Source organism: Terrapene carolina, unplaced genomic scaffold, assembly GCF_002925995.2.
Source record: "Terrapene carolina triunguis isolate 2854851 unplaced genomic scaffold, T_m_triunguis-2.0 Scaffold22, whole genome shotgun sequence".
NCBI lineage: Eukaryota > Metazoa > Chordata > Testudines > Emydidae > Terrapene > Terrapene triunguis.
This window is the reverse complement of record NW_020664373.1, coordinates 20,835,082-20,856,819: the sequence shown is the minus strand read 5'-3', so window position 1 is coordinate 20,856,819 and position 21,738 is coordinate 20,835,082. Positions and strand designations below refer to the sequence as shown.

General features: G+C 39.8%; 1 protein-coding gene across 1 annotated transcript in view; it reads left to right on the top strand.

Moving 5' to 3' along the window:
- The window catches only part of LOC112125929 (dystrophin-like), a 1,989,526-nt gene that overhangs the window by 1,491,898 nt on the left and 475,890 nt on the right, over positions 1-21,738 (top strand). The window contains exon 52 of the mRNA XM_026648920.1: positions 11,043-11,160. Coding sequence (XP_026504705.1) covers positions 11,043-11,160 — 118 coding nt within the window. The remainder of the gene's footprint in view (positions 1-11,042; positions 11,161-21,738) is intronic.

Here is a 21,738-nt window from a genome sequence, read left to right as displayed (position 1 = left end):
GACACATTACAGAGACAAGATGGGTGGGGGAATATCTTTTAATAGACCAACTTCTGTTGGTGAGAGAGCTTTGGAGCTTACACAGAGCTCTTCTTTAGCTCTGGGAAAGATATGCAGAGTGTTACAACTAAATACAAAGTAACAAGATTATTACTTTAGCATAAGTAGTTAACACATATTTCAAGGGATCATTCAAGGCAAAGTGGCCCGTTAATACCCCTTCAGTCATAGGGGGAAAGGAAGGACGGGAAGACTGCTGGTGGGGATTGTTAGTGGGTTATATAGGGTGACCATATGTGCTGTTTTAGCTGGGAGAGTCCCCTTTTAAAGCCCTGTCCCAGACATCCCAACCTTTTTTTTTACAAAAATGGGCATTTGTCAATGATCAGTTGGCAAGATCAAACGGGACAAATGCCCAGTTTACTAAAAAAGTCATGTGCGCCCCCCTAGGGGGGCATGAAGGAACGTTGGGGGGGGGTCAGCGATGCGAGGTGCCAGGCAGCGGGACTCGGGGGGTCAGCCCCAGCACCAGGAAGCACAGAGCTTGCAGGGGTCAGTCCCACCTGCAGGTGGCTCAGGGCTCAGCCCCAGGCGCAGGCAGCCCAGGACTCAGGGGGTCAGCCCCAGCCCTCCAGCCCAGTCCCCAGCCCAGCGGCCCTCCTGTTTTTACTTTAGGTATTATGGTCACCCTAGAGATATAGATTGTTGTAATAAATCCAGTGTGTCTATTCATTCTGTGATTTTTAGTGTCTAGCAAAATTATGAATTTAAACTCGCATGCGCGTCTTTTGAAAGTGTTGTGCAAGTTTCCTTTGAGGACTGATAGGTCAGATATAGAGTGATCATTTTGTGATAAATTTTCACCCACAGGTGATGTGGTGTGTTTGTCTTTTATCATTTTCCTGTGTACGTTCATTTGAGAGTGTTGTGATTGTCTGGTTTCACCCACATAATTGTTATTGGGACATTTAGTGCACTGGATGAGGTACACCACATGTTGTGATGGACATGTGTAGGATCCATGGATCTTGAAAGGTGTGTTGTGGGGGATGTTGATCATTGTAGCAGTGGAAATATGTCTTCACCTTTTGCATCTGTTTTTCTAGAGTCTGGTGCTGTTTTGAGTTGGTGTGCCCTGGTCTGTGGGGAGCTTGTTTGTGATGATGAACTTGGAGAGGTTGGGGTGTTATTTGAAAGCCATAAGAAGGGGTTCAGGAAAGATTTCTTTCAGGATGGGGTTCCCATTGAGTACGGGTTGTAGTTGTTTGATGTTACCCTGTATGGGTTCCAGTGTGGGGTGGTAGATGATAACTAGAGGTGTGCGGTTAGAGGAGGTTTTATTTCTGTATTGAAGCAGGTTTTCTCGGGATATTTGGGAGGCCCATTCCATGATGTAATGTACTTCGCTGTTGGAGTGTCCTTGTTTGGTGAAGGCAGTGTTGAATGTGTTAAGTTGTATATCCCAGACTTTCTCCTTGGAGCATATTCTGTGGTATTAGAGTGCCTGGCATTAGATAACATTTGTTAGTGTGTTTGGGATGGTTACTGGGTCTATGGTTTGGTGATCCGTGGGTTTCGTATGTAGTTGTCTGTAGGGTTCTGTACGGCGTGAGCACCCTGCTCCGGCCCTGAAAGGGTAAAAGCAGCCCTGCAGAGGGCTGCAGTAGGGTAAGAGGGATTAAGAACGGCTGGGGAAGCTGAGTGGGTAGCTGACCACAGCTGTGGCTGGCTTAATGAGGGCCCAGCTGGCCCTTACAAGAGGGCTGTGGGCCAGAAACCACGAGACAGTCTCTCTCTAGCTGTTGAGAGAGAAGGGCCTGGCTGCTAGGAGCTGAGCAGAGTACCTAAATTGGAGCAGGGCTGGGGAAAGGCCAGAGGAGCTGGGGAGCTCTGGCCTGGAAAACCCCCAGGCTGCAGGCCTTGCTAAAGGCCGAAGAAAGGTACAAGGGTTGCCGAGGGACAGCCCAAGAGTAGGCAGAGGCAGCAGGTCCAAACCCTCCTTGCCAATGATGTGTGGCAGTTATACTGCTGTCCGCCCCAGTGAGTGGGGGCTAGATGGTGACTGGCAGTAGCCCAAGACTGAGGCAAGGTGGGGATAGGGGTTTCCCGGGGAGGGGAGACCCAGCGAGACTGCAGGGTACTGCAGGGGGCAGAACCCCGAGAGAAGGGGCACCAGGGTCCGGGAGGGACACCGGGGGCCAACGGCAAGCAAGACACCGGCCTGCAGAGAGTGCTCCTGAGTGGACAGAGCTAATTCCCAGGACGACCAGCAGGAGGCGCCACCGGTGAGTCGTCGTGACCCGCTACAGGTTCCATTGTTAAAGTTCATTGTATTGTCCAGGAAGTTGATACTAGTGTGAGAGCATAATCAGTTCCATCAGCCCTATTGCTTGGCAAGGGGAAAATCATGGATTCTTCAAAATATTATATAGTCACCAGTGAGGAAGATGGTACTCTGGCTGTTCCAGCTAGTGAGGCCCGCTAAGGTAGCTTTTGGATAGACAGAGCCCTAAATGGGCATAAAGTGTTTTCTTATGAATATTACATTGAACTCAGAGAGGAAATAGTGTGTTTTCTGATACCATTTTGGTTCTATTGAAACATGTAAGTCAGTTCAGCAAAGCTGCTAGATAATTTTTGTAGCCCCTTTGAGGGAAAACTAAGTCTATTAACATGTAAAAGTTTAATTACTGCAACAAAATGTTCCTTTTTAAAAGAAAACTCTGCAGAGTTAAATTAATAAGTTGCATTACTATGTTTTATTTTTTAAATGGACAGCATATGTAAATGAAGATCCTTTTCTCGCATTCTGTTTCTGCTCAGTGAAAAGAAAACAAATACAAATTGTGCTGGGGTGGAATAATTTTTCAAAGCCTATTTTGTTATGCAGATGCACTGTAGGTGTTACAGATCTACATTTTCTGAGATTGTTAGCAAGCTTTCTCCAAAGCCTGCTAATTACAGTCTTCATAGGTATGTGCATAGCATGTGTCAGATATAGAGGATCATCCAGCTTGTGAACAGGTTCACAGCACCCCTGAAAGGTTGCTTTTTAAGTCCATGTTGAGACAGTTGTGAAATTCTTAAAGGAAATTATCTGTTTGGTTAGATTTCATTTCAAACATCGTAAGAGTTAAAAGACAGATAATCAAACCTCTTCCTCAGCAACCTCTAATTGAATTCTGAGTTGCCTAACAAGGAACTTCATCATGAGTATGCAAAAGTTAGTAGCTTCATATAGAGGGGAACAAATCTTGTTTTTTTCCCCCCCTTCTAAATAGTTATTGTATAGAAATGTCAGGGGAGGGAAAAGTGGTGGTACAGAGTTCAGTGAATAAAGATTTCACATATTTAGTAATATTAATGAATGGCAGCAACTATATTAATTAGTCAACCCAGGAATTACCCACACCCTTTACCATGAGTTGGCCTTGAACTGACATGGACATTAACAAAATGGTACTTTTATTTCCTGTTTGATGAAGGTCCTCCCTAAATCTCTATACTGCTACATACCTCATCCCATGGCCTATTCACTTCTGGCCCTGTTCTTGAGTTTACTTATATATTACAGTAATGGGTGCTATATAAGTATGTAAAATAGATGACAGATGTGGCCCCAAAATGTATCATTACTGCTGAGGACCCTTCAATAAAGTTATGACATGCTTCATCCATGTATTAATTCAGTTTTATGTCATGTAATTCTCTTGATTCCAGTAAAGTTATATCAGCGTAACACAATGGTGAAAAGAGACTCATGATCTCTGGAAAGAGAACCTGAGAATCAATCACAACCTACTAATGCATGGTAAAGCCAGCCACCCATGGCTCTGTCCAGTTAGTGAGTTAACTGTTTGATGTCCAGCGCTACGTGAAGAAAATCCATTTGCAGTGTGAGGAAAAAATTCCTTTCAGACCCAAGTGGTAGTCAGCTATAGCCATGCCAAGATAAATGCATCAGACTTGGTACCACCAGTACTGCTATGTAAACAAATACTTTAATTTAATAATGCTGCCATAAAGACAAACTGAAAGAGTAGATAGATTTCAGAAGTCACACAATTTATTTCATATACATTTCAACATATAAGCTTGTCATTTTTTAGGGTCAAATATTATAAACCCAGTAAACTTTTTAGAGCATTGTCTTAACTCCCACAAATCCAGCTGGTACTTATATTCACTAAATTTCTTCCTTTCAGATTTTTTTTTTCAAATTCCTTTTTCAGCTGATTTATACTACTTGCTTCAGTGGCCGACTTTAGCAATTTGTTCCATATTTCAACAACCCTTTTGTGTAAAGAAACCATAAAAGTTAGGAGCTTGAAAATTGGATTTCTCTTTTGAGCAATCACTGTCCATAAATGTGGAAAATGTGTTTAAAGTCTGTAGTGCCACTTTTTATCAAAACAGAGATGTTTGAATCACATCTCTACATTATTGTGGTGCTATCACAGGCTATTATGATTAAATTCATAAAACTGCTTTTCTGAAAAGAGAGATTTCAAGTTCGGGGCCTAGTTCTGCAGCCTTTGAAATCAATGGCCTGATTGACCACTGTGTTAGTCCATCTTAACAATATTTGTTTTCAAATATAGGGCCCAATCTACACTTAGTTCTGCTTGGTTCACTGGAGCAACTCATGTTAATAAGGGTTTGTAGGTTCCAGACTATAAACTGTGAGAAGTAAAGCAACCATCAGGATTACAGCAAGAGGCAGCAATCAAGATAACAAAAAAAATTGTTTCATCACATTTTAAAGGGTCAGATTCCCATCTGTACACCTCACAGCAGATACGTTTCAGTCCATTTGTAATTTTCACTGATTAAATTGAATCATGTAACCTTTCCTGTGCCACATAGCAATACGTTAAGTGATAGGATATTAGATGACAACAAGATTATACAGATATCTTTGTGCTGGATTAACACAGTAGATTTGTTTAAGCATCAGGTATCAAATTATACATAAAATGGAAATAAATTCATATCAAACAAACTAAATTAATTTCAGTATTTTTAATTATTTTTCATTTATATTGTAGTAGCTCCTAGAGACCAACCAGGAATCCTGTTGTGGTAGGTGATGTACAAACATGTAATAAATGACAGTCATATTCACATTAAACATTTGCAAATTCCATTCTGTTGCCAAGAGGTTATACTAACTAAGGAGCTAAACTTTTCATATTCAGAGTTAAAAATACAGTTTGCATAGTTTTGCAAAGTATATTTTAAATAGTGTGTGTAGATTGTACTGGGTGAATGGAGAGTGTGGAAAAATTAAATGAGCAAAGCTCTGTGTGTTTGGAAATACAGAAATGCAAAATCTATCACTATCAGTGAACAGCTGGACTCCTTGTTTGTGCCATGAACAGCTAAAAAAGTTTGTCGGTTTCTATGTACAGGACTGATTTCTATTTTATTTAATTTCCTTTGAGAATCCTGATACAATGGTATTCTAATACTTTATGATATTTCCATTTTTAATAACAAATGGCATTTGTTTTGTTGAGTTGCCATTTTGAAGCAAGTTTATGGTTAGTTGCCCCTGCTGTCACCATCAGGATGACACTATTAACGAGTTTTACTTGTCTAGGCTATTGTAACAATATATTTTAATGTTTGGAATGAAGTAATTAATTCAGTTATACAGTTGTATGTCTGTAAAGATTGCTTAGTTTCACTTTGGGATCCAGTTTTTTTATAGTGAATGTTTTCTACTTATGCCCTGGGTTTGAAGAGTTCCTTTGAACATTTCAAAACACCTGTTGCTCCCGATTTAGATTTCTGAAAGTTGTGTATCGTCAGATGACAATTAAATTGTCTGATCAACTATTTTCCATCTTAAACTATTGTTTAGAGGTCTCCACACCTATCCCCAATCCAAACACTTCTTTCAAAGCAGGTGGGTGAGTGTGTGGAGTGTGAGAGAGACAGTCTATTCACCCAGTCAAAAACCTTTACATGAGTTTTGTAATGTCCCATATTAGCTAAGCTGAAGTCGAGGTGTCTGCTGTGTTCCTTCTTGCTAAAGATTCTGTTGCAGCTGCTGCTGCTCAGGTTTACACACTTCTCTAATTATTTTTCTCAGCTGTTCTGACTGTTGCATTTACTCACCTGCACTAGTCATCATCTCTGTAAGCGTGTGGACTCACCCCTGAAGCACCTCCTGCTGGTCTCTCAGTGAATTAGCTCGATTTCCAGCCCGGAGCGCCCTCTGCAGGCCAGTGACCCGCCACAGCTGGCCCCCGTGTCCCTCCCGGACCTCAGTGCCCGTTCTCTCTGAGGTGCTGCTCCCTGGCAATACCCCAACACTCTCTGGGGGTCTCCCCTCCCGGGGAACCCCCACCCCCCTATCCCCACCTTGCCACAGTCGTAGGCTACTGCCAGCCACCAACTAGCCCCTGCTCCCTGGGGCAGACTGCAGTATAAGTCACTCATCACAGGCAAGGTTGGGTTTGGACCTGCTGCCTCTGCCTAGCCTTGGGCTGTCCCCGGCAACCCCAGTACCTGTTTGGCCTTATACTAGGCCACAGCCTGGGGGTTTCCAGGCCAGAGCTCCCCAGCTCTCTTGGCCTTTCCCCAGCCCTGCTCCACTCCAGGTACCTTCTGTAGTTCCCCAGCAGCCAGGCCTGTCTCTCTCTACAGCCAGAGAGAGACTGTGCTTCTGGCTGCCCTGGCCTTCTTATAAGGCCCAGCTGCCCTGATTGGGGCATGGCCCAGGTGTAGCTCCTTCCCAATCAGCTTGGGCTTTTTCTCCTAGCCCTGAGCCCTCTCCCAGAGCTGGCTTCTACCCTGTCAGGGCTGGAGCGGGTAACCACCCCACTACAGTCTCTATTAAAAAAACCCCAAATGGACGTGTTTCTATTTTTCAGCAAACAACAGGGCATACCTAAATCAGAGGGAGAATCTTAGAATAAATTGATTGTGGAAGGCTTTGAATCAGATTGCAACATTTCATGAAAAAAAACCGTAAGTGTAGACCAAAATTGAGGAAAAACTATACGTTTCCCTCAGTTCAGGGAATTTTCCTCAGATCATTCTGTGGATGGAATCGGATTTGCACATGTGCATGCATATAACTTTCCTGTCACTTCACAAAAAGCTGGGGGTTGAACCTTGTCAAGGTACATGGATTGTTTCTGTAAAAGTCTGTCAGGAAGTTAGGCAGGAGGTGGCTGAAGAAGGTACCAGGCAGAATCTCCACATTGAAGCAGAGAGAGAAGGAGAGAGAGGGGAAGTAGTTTAACAGATAGTAGTTTCCTCCTTACTTAGAGAAAGTTCTCAGAGTCAGAAGAAAGGGACACTTCCTGTGATTTTATACTCCTGTCACCTTCTAGGCCCCAGAATCTGCAGATTCATATATCGTACTGGTGTCAGGACTTCAGGGCCTCTCTCTGGTTCTTTGGAAAAATACAGGCTAATTCATTTGGAGGAACATCATCTGAAACCCACACATTCAATGGCAGGGAGAAAGAATTGCTCAAAGAAAGGCCTAGATCATATCTCCCACAGAAAGCAGTGATGCTAGAAAGAGAGACAGTGCCAATATTCGGAGAGGCCCTGATTCAGGAAAGCACATAAGCATCAGGTCCATCAGACAGCGCTTAAGCACATGCTTAAGTTTCATTGACTGTATTTTTTGTATTCAACATGATTTGGAGCCCACTGCAGTATAACCTGTCTTGCTTTTTGCTGGCAACCAAAAATGTATATAAATGCTACATTGGTTTCTTTCTTGTTCTGTGGGCAGACTTTAAGGCACTGGTACTTAATCTCTGGATTTGGAGAAATATGCTGCTTGTAAGCATCCTGTATGCAGCTCTCGTGGTGTCCTCTGGTCTGACTGTTCCTGCTTTGAACTAAAGCGAGAAAAGTACTCTCTTTGCTGTTCAGTACACATAAGGTAGTGTGAAGAACACAGACTTGCATTGTGGAGGTGGCTCGGAGCCATTTCTGGCAGGGGGTGTCAATCATTTGATTACTTTTTCCAAACAGTTTCCAGGTTGAGGAAAAGCCAGGGAAGAGAAACAATTCTTGCCTTTCAAAAGCCAAGAGAGGCAAGGAAGGACAGAGGATATTTAATCGGATGAATGTGGATTGCTACATGATGGTGTCTGTTTTGTGATGTTCCCTCTACACAGTCCATATTGGTGATGTGTGTGTGATGCAAACATTGATATACAGCATCAAAACATAACACTGATTATTTTGTGGTGTTAAATAACATTTTATTGATTTCTTGGCTCTCCAGCTCTGCTAGACTTAATACCACTACTTCAGAAGCACATAATTATATAGAGAGGTGTTAAGAAACAAAGTCCATTGGGGTATCATATGCTTGAGTGCTGTCACAGAGACTTCTTGTAAAAAAAAAATGACACTCTGAATTATGTAAACTGCCCATCTTAACCAATGTTTAGTTGGCACCTGTGCCACTGTAAACAATCTAATCAACATATGAACAGGCATAATGCCATCCAAACACATAGGCATGAATGAAGGCCACCAAGGCCAATGATTCTAAAAGACCCTCCAATATGGTAGTTAAGGGCAAAAATCCCAAATAGACATATTTGCTATACAGATATGTGACTTAATTAAAGAATTAACTAATTACTAAAGAGATGTGTAGCTATTTGAACAGAATGAAACCCAACTCCATGTATTTTGCTTTTGACATATATTACTGAGTAAACTGCACGTCTCACCCCCACCTGGTCTTGTCATGTGTTAGGCGTCTAGCTGTCACCTGAGCTGGGAATGTAGTCACACAGTTCTCCTACGCTTAGACCGGGTACTGGGTTGCAGTCCACTGGTATTAATCATGTTTGCCTCCACAGGTCTGACTTAGGCCAAGACCCTGCAGTTCTGTTCCCTCCGGGGCAATTACAATGCTAAGCGGTGACTTAATAAACTTCTAAAAGAAATGTATCATTTATTTAGAAGGAAACCGTTCCAGAAAAAAAATCATAAAAATAATCAACCTGGTTTTATGCATGTCTAGCTTACTAAGTATCTAACCATCTCCCACACTGGAACTCTAGAAGGACTAATTCCCTATAAGAGAAATGAGGTCGGTGAGGCGATATCTTTTATAGAGCTAACTGCTGTTGGTGGAAGATACACACTTTTGAGCTAAACAGTGCTCTTCTCTCTGTCAGCTTGACTCCTTGTTAGAGCTCCTTGTTAGACAGTAGCCTGTCTGAAAACTCAACTCCCTTTCTCGGGGATCAGATCAGTTTTACGCTGTTTATAGCCCTTTTGATTTCCAAGTTCACCAAACTTGGCAAAACAAGCTTGCATCTTCCTTGGAGACAGGAGGTAAGATCCTTGAAACTAATAGTTTTTTACATGGTCTTTCAACTGTATGCTTGGTGTTTTCTGATCTGGGAAGCTGTTGTGTGTTGCCTTCCTGTTTATTATTCCGACACACCCTGGTGATCTAACGATACAATAACTTCCCCTCACAGACCTGGCCACATAAAATGTTCCTATATTTTTTTACATATCAGTATTCATTACACTGTTATGTACCAGCTCCCCTTCTGTCCCAATATGGAATTTGCAGTAGCTTATTATGATAGCTATGTTCACTTTCTGTGAACAATTCTAGACTAGATTCTACATGTGTGCTTGAGGCCTCCTTAAATGATCACAACTACGAGCTACTTTTTTGCTACATACATTGTAAGGTATCAAGACTGACAAATCATTATAAGACATCAGAAAGCTTACATTGGTCTTCCGTGTTCTCAAAGACCACATGACATTTCTGTTGAATAGACCTAAAATATTAAGAAGTGAAGGGATTTTTTTACTAAAGATCTTCACCTCATATAATAGTCCTGTATAATTTCATAAGAATGAAAGCCAATGCAAATTTTATATGGCTAAACTGCAAATTATTGTAAAAACTATCTATTGTACAAAATGATATCCTTTCTATAGCTTTATTACAGGGATGTAAGTATCTACTAAATTCTATAGGATGGTTCAAAAAAATCTAGAGAATGATTACCACTTTCCGTTACATTCTGTAGGCCTTTCCTTTAGGTGTTGTTATGAATAATACTGGATATTTTTCCTCATGTAAAGTGCAGCAACAGTATTGAATGTTTGTTTTGTTTGTTTGTTTGGTGTTTTTTTATTTTTTTGACCAAAGTTTACTTATTCAGGTAGCAAAGTCTTTCTGCTTTAAATCAGACTGACCAAAATATTGCCCTTCAAGTTTTCTTCTAAATCTCTCTCAATAACATGTTGGTCATGCAGGGATAAGATCTGTTTCCCACATCAAGCAAGACTCTATAGTCTTGGTGAAGGGTAACTCCATGAGGGCTACTGGCTGGAAGTGATCCTCCCCACATCTTCTTGGACAGGCTATGGAGGATTAACAGAGCCACTTTGTGATGATACTGTTGCCTCAAGCAGCATATAGTACCACACAGTTCCTTCAGCACTCGTCCTCTTTGGGGCAGGGGGGACTTGTAGATCTAATATGTAGCAGGTCCACTTCCATCTTCACAGCTCTTTCCACTGCAAATTCAATCATAAAAGAGTCCTTGTGTAACACATGCTTGCTATCCATAGAACTCGCTGCTGTAGACATTACTGAACCAAAGGGTAACATTTCCAATGGGACTTAGGCTCCTTACTTAAGCACTTTTGACAATTTTACTCGAAGAATTTAGTGGAATTCACAAAAAAAGAGTAGACATTTTTATGAATAATGAGAATATCATTATCCTCAGGTAAGAATAATTAAGATAAAAATATATAAAGGCTCATGCTTCAGGACAAAAACATAAACAATCACCACATTCCAGTGGTGAGGAAGAAAATTCCATTTTGAGGCATGTAATTGTATAATATTCTAGTATGTAGGTTGAGCCATTCCATTGAAATATAGAGGCTACTGGACCAGGTTGAACATTGGTGTAGTATAGTATTCCTATGACCGTAAAATACAACTATAAGTGGCTTGGAGCTACTCTCAATTTTATGTGTATAACTTTTTTTTTTTTTTGTACAAACAGGCAGCACTACAGGAATTCGAGCAAAGGCGTCCCCAACTGGAGGAGCTAATAACTGCAGCACAGAATCTAAAAAACAAGACCAGCAATCAAGAGGCCAGAACAATCATTACTGATAGCAGTAAGTGGTGATTCCACTACCATATAACTCCCCAGGCAAGAAATATAGAGGATGTTATAATAACTTTTAAGCATAGTATTTTTCAAAGTATGTTTGCCATGAGAAGTGGAAATTATCTATTTTTATTTGTAAGGTAATTCTCATTAGGGTGAGAATTTTACACTAGGGTTGGATACACCCTTGCAGAGAAAGAGTCCCCATAACTTTCACAGAAAACTTGCACTAAGCCTCTCTGGAAAGTTTGATTACTCTCCTGCCCCCATTATTTTCTATGTATACATGAATGCTTTCCGTGATAATCCACCAAAAAAGTGGCACAGATAGTTGGTGCAAGATAGTAATGGGGCACCTTCCCCCCCCTCCATATTATGTTGATTATGTTGCATACCAATTCCTAAATCTGGCCCTCTTATTTGTAGTAGCACCTAGAGACTCCATTTAGGGATTGAAGCCCCATTTGCTAGTTGTGGTACAAAACACTAACGGTATTATATAAATAATTTTCACATACTTCCTTATTCTGGCTGAGACCTGAAGCACAGTGTTGTTGTGAGAGAGCCTGTTTTCATATTTGCATCCTGAGCAGAGGGTGTTAGCATCAGAAATCTTATGAAGGAATACGTTCTCATGAGAGATTCTCTCTAGCGGAGTCCCAAATGTGCGGGTTAATTCAGATAAAGTTTGCATAAGTACCTGAACTTGTTGAGTGCTTGTTCATATCAAATGTATGTAGTTCTCTTATCACTAATTTGTACTAAGGTTTCATTAAATATGTGTATATATATCTATACTCTATAGATATACAGAGTCTACTAAAGAAATGTAATGGTTATAGTCTTTTCTTGAAATGCAACCATTAACGTGAATTGTGTGTGTGCCTAGAGTCCTTTCTATGGTAAAACTGAACTTATCTTCCAGACAAATTGCGTGAGAAATGAAAGATGAGTGTATATGTTGAGGATAAAAAAAAAAACCTACCATAAACCATTAAAAACGTTATTATAACTACAAATACATATGTAATTATTGATGCAGTATCCTTTTGCATGAGATTTGGTGAATATTTGATTTGATTTTGATCTACAGGGGTCTCCTAACCCTACTGGTTTCACTTGGACTTTGAATGTATATATAGTTGTATATAAAAAAAACCAAAAATTTTCTCATGTTTAGATTAGGTAATATTTTATTTAGTAGGCAGAGAGATCATAAATGCAGCAGTCTTCCTGATCTGTTGGATACGTAATCTGTTGTCACATGGTATCTGCCACAGTTTTTTTAATTATTATTTTATTTTTTTAATGAAAATATTTTAATGTACCTGAATATCCATATCATTGGAACTACTGTACAAGGGTTCTTCATTTCCCCCCCTCCTAATTAGAGGAGATGTTCTCAGAGCCTTTTTGATCTAGTCTTCTGAGGCACCAGACTGGATTCATGAAAGTGTTATCATGATTAGATATTTTCTGTTTGTAGAATTTTAACTACTAAATAGTATTCAGAAGAGTTATTTATCTATTTTTGAATTTTAAAGAGTGGATCAAATGATAAATAATTCAGATGTGATATTTTTAGAAAAATGCTACTGTACGTGTGTAGATGTCAGAATGTGACATTTATGAGTTACCTTTTCTTAATATACGCCAACTATGGGAAATTATCATTATTGCACAAATATTTTCCTGTATATTGACATTTTTCCTTATAGTAAAATGATTAAGGGTCCTCTATTAGGTCTAATTCCTGAAGTACTTAGTAATAGGACATTTGCTTCCTTCTAAGAGTTCTGTGGAGAAACCTCTCACCCACACAGAGATCAGTGCAGGAGCAGGGTGTAAATGAAACCTAATTAAAGATTTCAGGATTTGACTCTGTGTGAAGAAGAGTTGAGTGGTTTGTTAGTGACTGCCGATTCATCTCAAGTTTGTAAGATTTAGTTCTGTTAATTGTACTAGTAGCCCTATAGCTTTTTGTGAAAGTATCAGACAATGCAATATTTTCTTCTAAAATAGTCCCATCATCTGTTTTTTAGGAATCTATCTTTCTAATAATGAACAGATTCTTAAGTCCTTTATCAGTTTTTCTCACTCCTCATACTGATGGGAGTTTTGCTTAATTAAGGATCCAGAAAAAACTGGGCCAATATTGCTTAGAAGATATATAGCACTGAACAAACATTAAGTAAAAAGCCGCACAATAACTGCATTAGGTAATTAAATATTAGTTATATGTCTGTCAAGCGATTAAAAAAATTAATCACAATCGCACTGTTAAACAATAATAGAATACCATTTATTTAAATATTTTTGGATATTTTCTACATTTTCATATATATTGATTTCAATTATAACAGAATACAAAGTGTACACTTTATATTTATACAGATATTTGCACCATAAAAAACAAAAGAAATAGTATTTTTCAATTCAACTAATACAAGTACTGTAGTGCAATCTCTTTATCGTGAAAGTTGAACTTACAAATGTAGAATTATGTACAAAAAAAACTGCATTCAAAAATAAAACAATGTAAAACTTTACAGGCTACAAGTCCACTCAGTCCTACTTCTTGTTCATCCAAACACTCAGACAAACAAGTTTATTTACAATTGCAGGAAATAATGCTGCCCATTTCTTGTTTACAATGTCACCTGAAAGTGAGAACAGGTGTTCTCATGGCACTATTGTAGTTGGTGTCACAAGATATTTACATGCCAGATGCACTAAAGGTTTGTATGTCCTTTCATGCTTCAACCACCATTCCAGAAGAAATGTGTCCATGCTGAGGATGGATTCTGCTCGATAACGATCCAAAGCAGTGTGGACTGACACATGTTCACTTTCATCATCAGAGTCAGATGCCACCAGCAGAAGGTTGATTTTCTTTTTTGGTGGTTCGGGTTCTGTGGTTTCCACATTGGAGTGATGCTCTTTTAAGACTTCTGAAAGCATGCTCCACACCTCATCCCTCTCAGATTTTGGAAGGCACTTCAGATTCTTAAACCTTGGGTCGAGCGCTGTACCTATCTTTAAAAATTTCACATTGGTACCTTCTTTGTTTTTAGTCAAATTTGCAATGAAAGTGTTCTTAAAATGAACAACATGTGCTGGGTCATCATCCAAGACTACTGCTATAACATGAAATATATGTCAGAATGCGGGTAGAACAGAACAGGAGACATACAATTCTCCCCCAAGGAGTTCAGTCACAAATTTAATTGACTTTTTTTTTTTTTTTAAATGAGCGTCATCAGCATGGAAGCATGTCCTCTGGAATGGTGGCTGAAGCATGAAGGGGCATATCTGGCACGTAAATACCTTGCTTCACCAGCAGGGCCGCCCGGGGGGGGGGCAAGTGGGGCAATTTTCCCCGGGCCCCACAGGGGCCCCGTGAGCCCTGGCCCAGCAGCGGTCTGGGTCTTCGGCGGCATTTCAGCGGCGGGGGGCCCTTCAGACGCTCTGGGTCTTCAGCGGCATTTCAGTGGTGGGTCCTTCAGTGCTGCCGAAGACGCGGAGCAACTGAAGGGCCCCCCCACTGCCGAAATGCTGCCGAAGACTCGGACCGCCGCCGGGTGAGTAAAAGCGCCGCAGCCAGGGCCAGAATTGGGCCCCGCGCCCCTAAGAGGGCCCCACAACGTCCCAAAGGAAGGTCCCTCTGCCAAAGTGCCGCTGAAGGCACCAGCAGCCGATTGAGCTGCCGCCGAAGTCCTGGCACTGTCGGCGGCGGCAGCTCAATCGTTGCCGCTGTCTTCGGCGGCATTTCGGTGGAGGGTCCTTCCTCTGCGGCAGCGATTGAGCTGTCACCGAAGAAAGTAGCGGGACTTCGGCAGCAGCTCCTTCGAATCGGGCCCTGCGGTGCCTAAAGCCAGCCCTGGCCGCAGCTCCCCCGCTTTGCCCCAGGCCCCCAGAATCCTCTGGGCAGCCCTATTCACCAGCTACAAAAGTGCCATGTGAATGCCTGTTCTCACTTTCTGGTGACATTGTAAATAAGAAGTGGGCAGCATTATCCCCTGTAAATGTAAACAAACTTGTTTGTCTTAGCGATTGGCTGAACAAGAAGTAGGACTGAGTGGACTTGTAGCCTGTAAAGTTTTGTTTTGTATTTTGTTTTTGAGTGCAATTATATAACCAAAAAAATCTACATTTGTAGAATGTACATTTCACAATGAAGAGATTGCACTACAGTTCTTGTATGAGGAGAATTGAAAAATACTATTATCATTTTTACAGTGCAAATATTTTAAATAAAAAATAATATAAAGTGAGCACTGTACCCTTTGTATTCTGTGTTGTAATTGAAATCAATATATTTGAAAATGTATAAAAAACATCCAAAAATATTTAATAAATTTCAATTGGTATTCTATTGTTTAACGATGAGATTAAAATGCAATTAATCGTGATTAATTTTTTTGAGTTAATTGTGTGAGTTAGCTGTGATTAATCGACACCCCTAACTATTTATTCTCATATTACAGACATGGCAATGGAGTCACAGAAAATGAAGTGCCTTGTTCAAAACCACACAGAAAGGGAATATGGAAGTAAAACTCAGAAATAGAGCTATCAGTTCTGAAACACTAAAAAAAAAAAAATCAATTCAGAATTTTGGCCAAATCAAAACCATCAGAAAATTTTAGTTTCTGGTTGAACAAAAAGTGTTTTCTTCAACCCAAAATTAAGCAATTTGTTTGGACTTGGGGCATTTTTAACCTTTTTAAATAAAAGCAAAGGAAATGAAGGTGGCGGTGAAGGCACCCTCCTTATACCCAATATCCAGGGCACTTCTCTGGGGTGTGCAAGACCCACTTTTAAATCCCTGCTCTGGAGCAAGGACTCAACAATGGTACTCAACTGTCAGGAGTTCTTCCTGACAGTTGAGTACCCTAACCACTGGGCTATTGGCTGTTGGGGATGGGGGTGCTTTTTCAGTCTCTTCTGTTGAAACTCTTCCACTTCGTATCAGTCACCCTCACCATCAGGCTATAAAGTCATTCTCTCTTTCTTGCTGTCTCTCACCCAGTGACTATTCAAGTATTACAGCAAAACAGTTTCAACATGAGAAATTTAGAGAGACCTACAGTGAATAGCTAATAACCTGGCAGCTAGAATACTCACGTGAGATGGGGAAAGTACTCTCCAGAGCAGAGATTCAAACTTGTAACTCCCACATCATAAAATCATAGAAATGTAGCACTGGAAGGGACATCAAGTGGTCATCTAGTCCAGTCCCTTGCACTCATGGCAGGGCAAAGTATTATCTAGAGCATCTCTGTCTAACCTGCTCTTAAAAATCTCCAATGATAGAGATTCCACATACTCTCTAGGCAATTTATTCCAGAGCTTAACCACCCTGACAGTTAGGAAGTTTTTCCTGATGTCCAACCTAAACCACCCTTGCTGCAAATTAAGCCCATTGCTTCTTGTCCTATCCTCAGAAGTTAATGAGAACAATTTTGTCCCTCCTCCTTGTAACAATCTCTTATGTACTTGAAAACTGTTATCGTGTCCCCTCTCAATCTTCTCTTCTCCAGACTAAACAAACCAATTTTTTTCAAACTTTCCTCATATGTCATGTTGTCTAGATTTTTAATCATTTTTGTTTCTCTTCTCTGGACTTTCTCCATTTTGTCCACATCTTTCCTGAAAATGTGGCACCCAGAACTGGACACAATACTCCATCTGAGGCCTAATCAGCGCAGACTAGAGCGGAAGAATTATTTCTTGTGTCTTGCTTAAAACGCTCCTTCTAATATATCCCATAATTATGTTTGCTTTTTTTGAACAGTGTTACACTGTTGACTCATATTTAGCTTGTGATCTACTATGACACCCAGATCCCTTTCTGCAGTCCCTAGGCAGTCATTTCCCATTTTGTTTGTGTGCAACTGGTTGTTCTTCCAAAGTGGAGTACTTTGCATTTGTCCTATTGAATTTCATCCTGTTGACTTCATAGGGAGTAATCACTGGGGAATTGGGTATTGCCATTTTTGCACTTTTTTTTTTTCATTTTCACCAAAACAATTTATTCAAATCAATACAAATTCATTAAATGTTTTGGTTGACCCAAATCTGCATTTTTTTCAATGAAAAAATATTTTTGCCCAGCCCTACCCAGTGATTACTGGCTCCCATTCCTGTGCCAGTCCCTCATGTTGCCTGCTTTACTATATATGTTACCTATTAAAAATCTAAATCTAAATGGTAGTTAGAAAAAGGTTATTGCCTTTAACAAATATTTATAGAAACTACAGTTTATCAAAACAGCTGTACTGCAGTGGTTTTATTAGATCTTTCTGAAATCTATGAAAGGGAATAAAAAAATCAAGTCATAAACAGTATTGTTTTAATAAAATTGCCTTAATACTGCATAGGTTTAGTCTTCATTGTAAAAAATAGGGACAGAAAAGAAATAGAAGCTCATAAGAACTTTTTTTCACCCTTACTTCATTATCTATATGAAACTGCAGGAGCTACAGTACTTAGAAATGACTCATCTGGATAAAGAGAAGTTTGTTTAATGTTTATATAATGTTATATTAAAATACCTTTTCCTTCCATCATGGTTTATGACTTCTATATCTGGAAAAATCCAAGTATAATAATTAAATTTTGTCCTGAGGAAATCTAAAAATCCCTCTGCACTTGTAATATCCTTGGTGGTAAGTTTTGTTGTAACACTTCTGTGTGCTATTCATTATTCTGCATAAATACTAGCTCCAAAATGTTTCGCGTTAGCATAGATCAGAATTTTTGGTTCTTAAAAATAAAGTTGAATCAATTTATAGCCAATTCAGATATCGTGAAATTCTATTTAATTTAGTTGGATTTTTAAAATCCTTTTTGTTTGTTTTCCATTCAGAGGAGAGAGAGAGAGAGAGAGTGTGTGTGTGTGTGTGTGTGTGTGTGTGTGTAGAATATATAATAAGCTGACTTCTGGTTTTGGTCAAAACTGGAAATGGAAGCACCTAAATTGTATCTTGCTGGAACCAGGAAGTTCCAGAAAGTTTGCATAAGTATATTTTCCTGATAAGTGTCCCGGCCCCAGTTTCTAAACTTAACATAAGTTTGGATAACCTTTTAAAGTTTGCCTTCACTACTGATTTATAGCTCAATTGTGTGATTTGGCTACTGGCCTGAGTATGCAGTAGTGTGGAGATACCAAAATAAATTACATTAGCTTTAAAGTATTGTGTGAAAAATAGCTTCTTAATGGTCCAGAGAGTCTCTTTCTCAGGGACTAGATGAAGCAAAAAAAAGTGTACATTTTCAGTAGCTGGGTTTAAATAATGAACTGCCAAAACATTTTTGATAAGTAAATTAGGTTACGTTGCATTCAATGCATACATAATGACAGTAAATAAAAGCATTTCAAGGAACTTTATTTTGACCACTAATCACACTATTGGAACTAGATGATTTCCTTTTGAAATGCATTTTGACTATGACTCTCTAAAACAAATCACAAACACATGAATAATTTATAGAGAAAATCTTCAAAAATGTTTGTTTATTTTTTGAAGACCATAGCCATACATTATTGGCTGTTAAAAAAGAGCTGTGCTTGAAATATGGTGAAAAGAGTCTGAGTGTGCAGCTACATAAAAATAAACATATTTTTATTGAATACCTTGTTGTATCTGACAGCTTTATAGGAAAAATCATCAACTTATCATTCACTTCTACATGAAATCGTATGCAACTCCCATAGTGAATTACTGTGGTGCTGTTGTTCTCAATGTCTTAATAAAATAGCTATCTTTATTACAATGTCATTCATATGATTTTTCTCACAGCTATTGAATATCCTTAAAAACATGACCACTTGGGTGGAAAAAAATCAAACATGTATAATCCAGAATTTGTCATCCAGTAGTCAGCCCTTTCAGGTTACAAAGATGTGCTTTGCATATGTAATTTGTTTTGAAAATTAAGATATTGATATTGTTATGGCTGGAATGTTGAAGAAACCCAATATAAATCTTATTCCATATATTTCAAGAACTTATTACAAGCTGTAGTTTCCTGGGTAGCTTCCATAAAATTTAATACCTATTAATCATCTGACCCTTTTCTTTACATTTAAAATTATTAGGCCTCAATTATGCCTCCTATGAAGCTTACCTGTGCTGTGGAAGTGGAAGGAGTGTACTACCTGAGTGCTAATGTCAGTGAGAAATACAACTTTGAAAGGATTAATGCATCCTGGATGCTGGGAGAAGAATCCCTTGCTAACCTCTGAAATCACTTTCCCTACACAGTACTATAGCTGCAGCCCAGACACATTCCCTTCTGGTTCTGTGTAGCAAAAGTGAGCTGGGACCTTTAAAAGGGGACGCTGCCTACTCTGGGGTGGTATTGGACGCTTGGCCCTTTAAGAACAGGTATCCTATAGTTCCCTGGAGGATCTGGGAAATTTTAATTCTTGAAGGCCATCTGACAATTCCATGACCCTTCATTGTGTATAAGGGAAGCTAGACAAAGATGGTGGAATGATGCTCTGCATTTATTCGTAGGGGAAACCTGACCTGAAGGTGAGCTCTCTACTAAGGAAGTTTGAAATCAGCCAGGAAAGAGAATCCATTGAGGACGCCTAGGCAAGAGAAGAGCCCCCTTTATTGGGGAATTGGGGGGCATTATTGGGAAGCCAGAGGAAGAGTTGCATAGGAAGAGGCCCTGGGATGAAGAACTGTAGGATGCTATTCAGTCTCTGTGGTCAGGACCAGAAAAGAGAAACTCTGAACAGAGGAGTGTGCTTGTTTGAGAGACAGTACTTAAAACATGATTTAGAATGTTTTATTGTGTGAAGCAAGTGATCCTGGGTAGTGAAGTGTAACTGGGAGAAAGCTCCAAATAAACTTTCCTCTTCCAAGTAGGGGCCCAGTTGAGGAAGGGAGGAAGCACCCCATTTACATTGTAGTCAGGGAATGGAATTTGTCCTAATCTGCTAGAAGACCTAGGATTTGAATAGCCAGACATAGCCAGTGCACCGGTGTTTGGTTGTTTGTTATTATTTCTTTTTAACTTTGGTGACCATTTCTCTTCTTTGGGACCCTGCTACCCTGGAGAAGTGGACTCTCATGAGGCTGGGACAAGTCTGGAAAGGTACCATTGATCTGTGTGGCTAAGGAAGGGCAAAGACTTAATTTAGCCTGAGAAGAGCAAAGATTATTTTCACTGGATGGTTTTGGGGTGGAGGAGTTGGCTTTATGATTTGATTAGAGGGCCAGGTCATCTAACCCTCTCTAAACATCAACCTACCTGGCCTCCAGGTGTTGACAGAAGACCACCAATCAGAAGAGGGGAAACTGATGTGGAGAGGTGAAAATCTTATGTACAGTCTGTCAACACTAGTGGCATCTGCCTTCTCTGGTGTTCCGGAGTTTCTGTGGCCACAGGACTGGCCTCTGCATAGGCAGGCTAGAGGTGGAAAGGGCTCTCTCCCCTTTTAGTGCATCTTCACTAAAGGAGGCATAATTCAACATACCACGTCTACACAGAAATATGCCTTTGTTGTTATTTATGCCTTTGTGGTATCCTTTTGGCTTTTGTGGGAGTCATGCATCTCCTTACATGATTAAAGTTCCATGTGTAACCTGTTATTCGTCTGGAGTTTGAACAAAATGCTGAGTGGTATCCTTCCCTAAAAATATTGTATACCTTGTTCTCCGGGGCCTCAGAGTTTTAATTTAGTTTAAAATAATCAATGAATCCAAAAGGAAGTAAATATATTCAGTATACATCAGGGTTTAATTGCAAAAACACAAACCAAATGTATCGGAAGACAGAAACAGGCTGGGTCAGACTCAAGGACCAGCTATTCCACTGTCCTGTCTCTGATAGTGACCTGTACCAGATGTTTCTGAGGAAGGTTTAATAACTCCACAGTTAATCTGAACCCCTATTAGGCTTCTTTTTTTCCTCGGATAGTTAGAGAATGGCTTCAGAACCGAAGCATTAGGTTTACTATTCCTTTACAATTTGTATGAGGATATCTTATTTTATTGAAAGAAATAGCTGACTAAGCCTCAGTGATATATTTCAAATTCTGTGTGAAAGCAATGGTTTATTTTAAAGGCTTCAAAGGATGTTTAAACAGTATTTGCACAGAGACTTCCCATTTCCAGTATTGAATGGGGGGGGGGAAGAGAAAATAAATGTTTTAAACTAAATATGGGTGAAAAACTGGATTTTTTTTTTTTAAATCTTGTGCTAAGTTTAACTAAAGCTTATATAAAATACTGTATAATCTGAAAACAGTAAAAATTGGCGAGAGTTCCATAGTAGAAATGTATCCTTAACATGATGAGAGAGCCTTTTATATGACTCACTTGTGGCCAACCATATAAAAGAGATTACAGTCCTAAATCTCACAGCCCCTATTATTATGTTTTCCTGTATGTAATTCAGTAGGATAGGCATCATGACCTGCTAATTCAGAAATGCTGCTTGCCTGTCACATACCTAAATAAAGATGATTAGAAACACAAGTTTATTTTCTGCAATTCCTGTGTGAATTTAGATACTCAATGGACACTTCAAATGGGCTGCAATTCTAGGTGTGCAATTTTGTGGG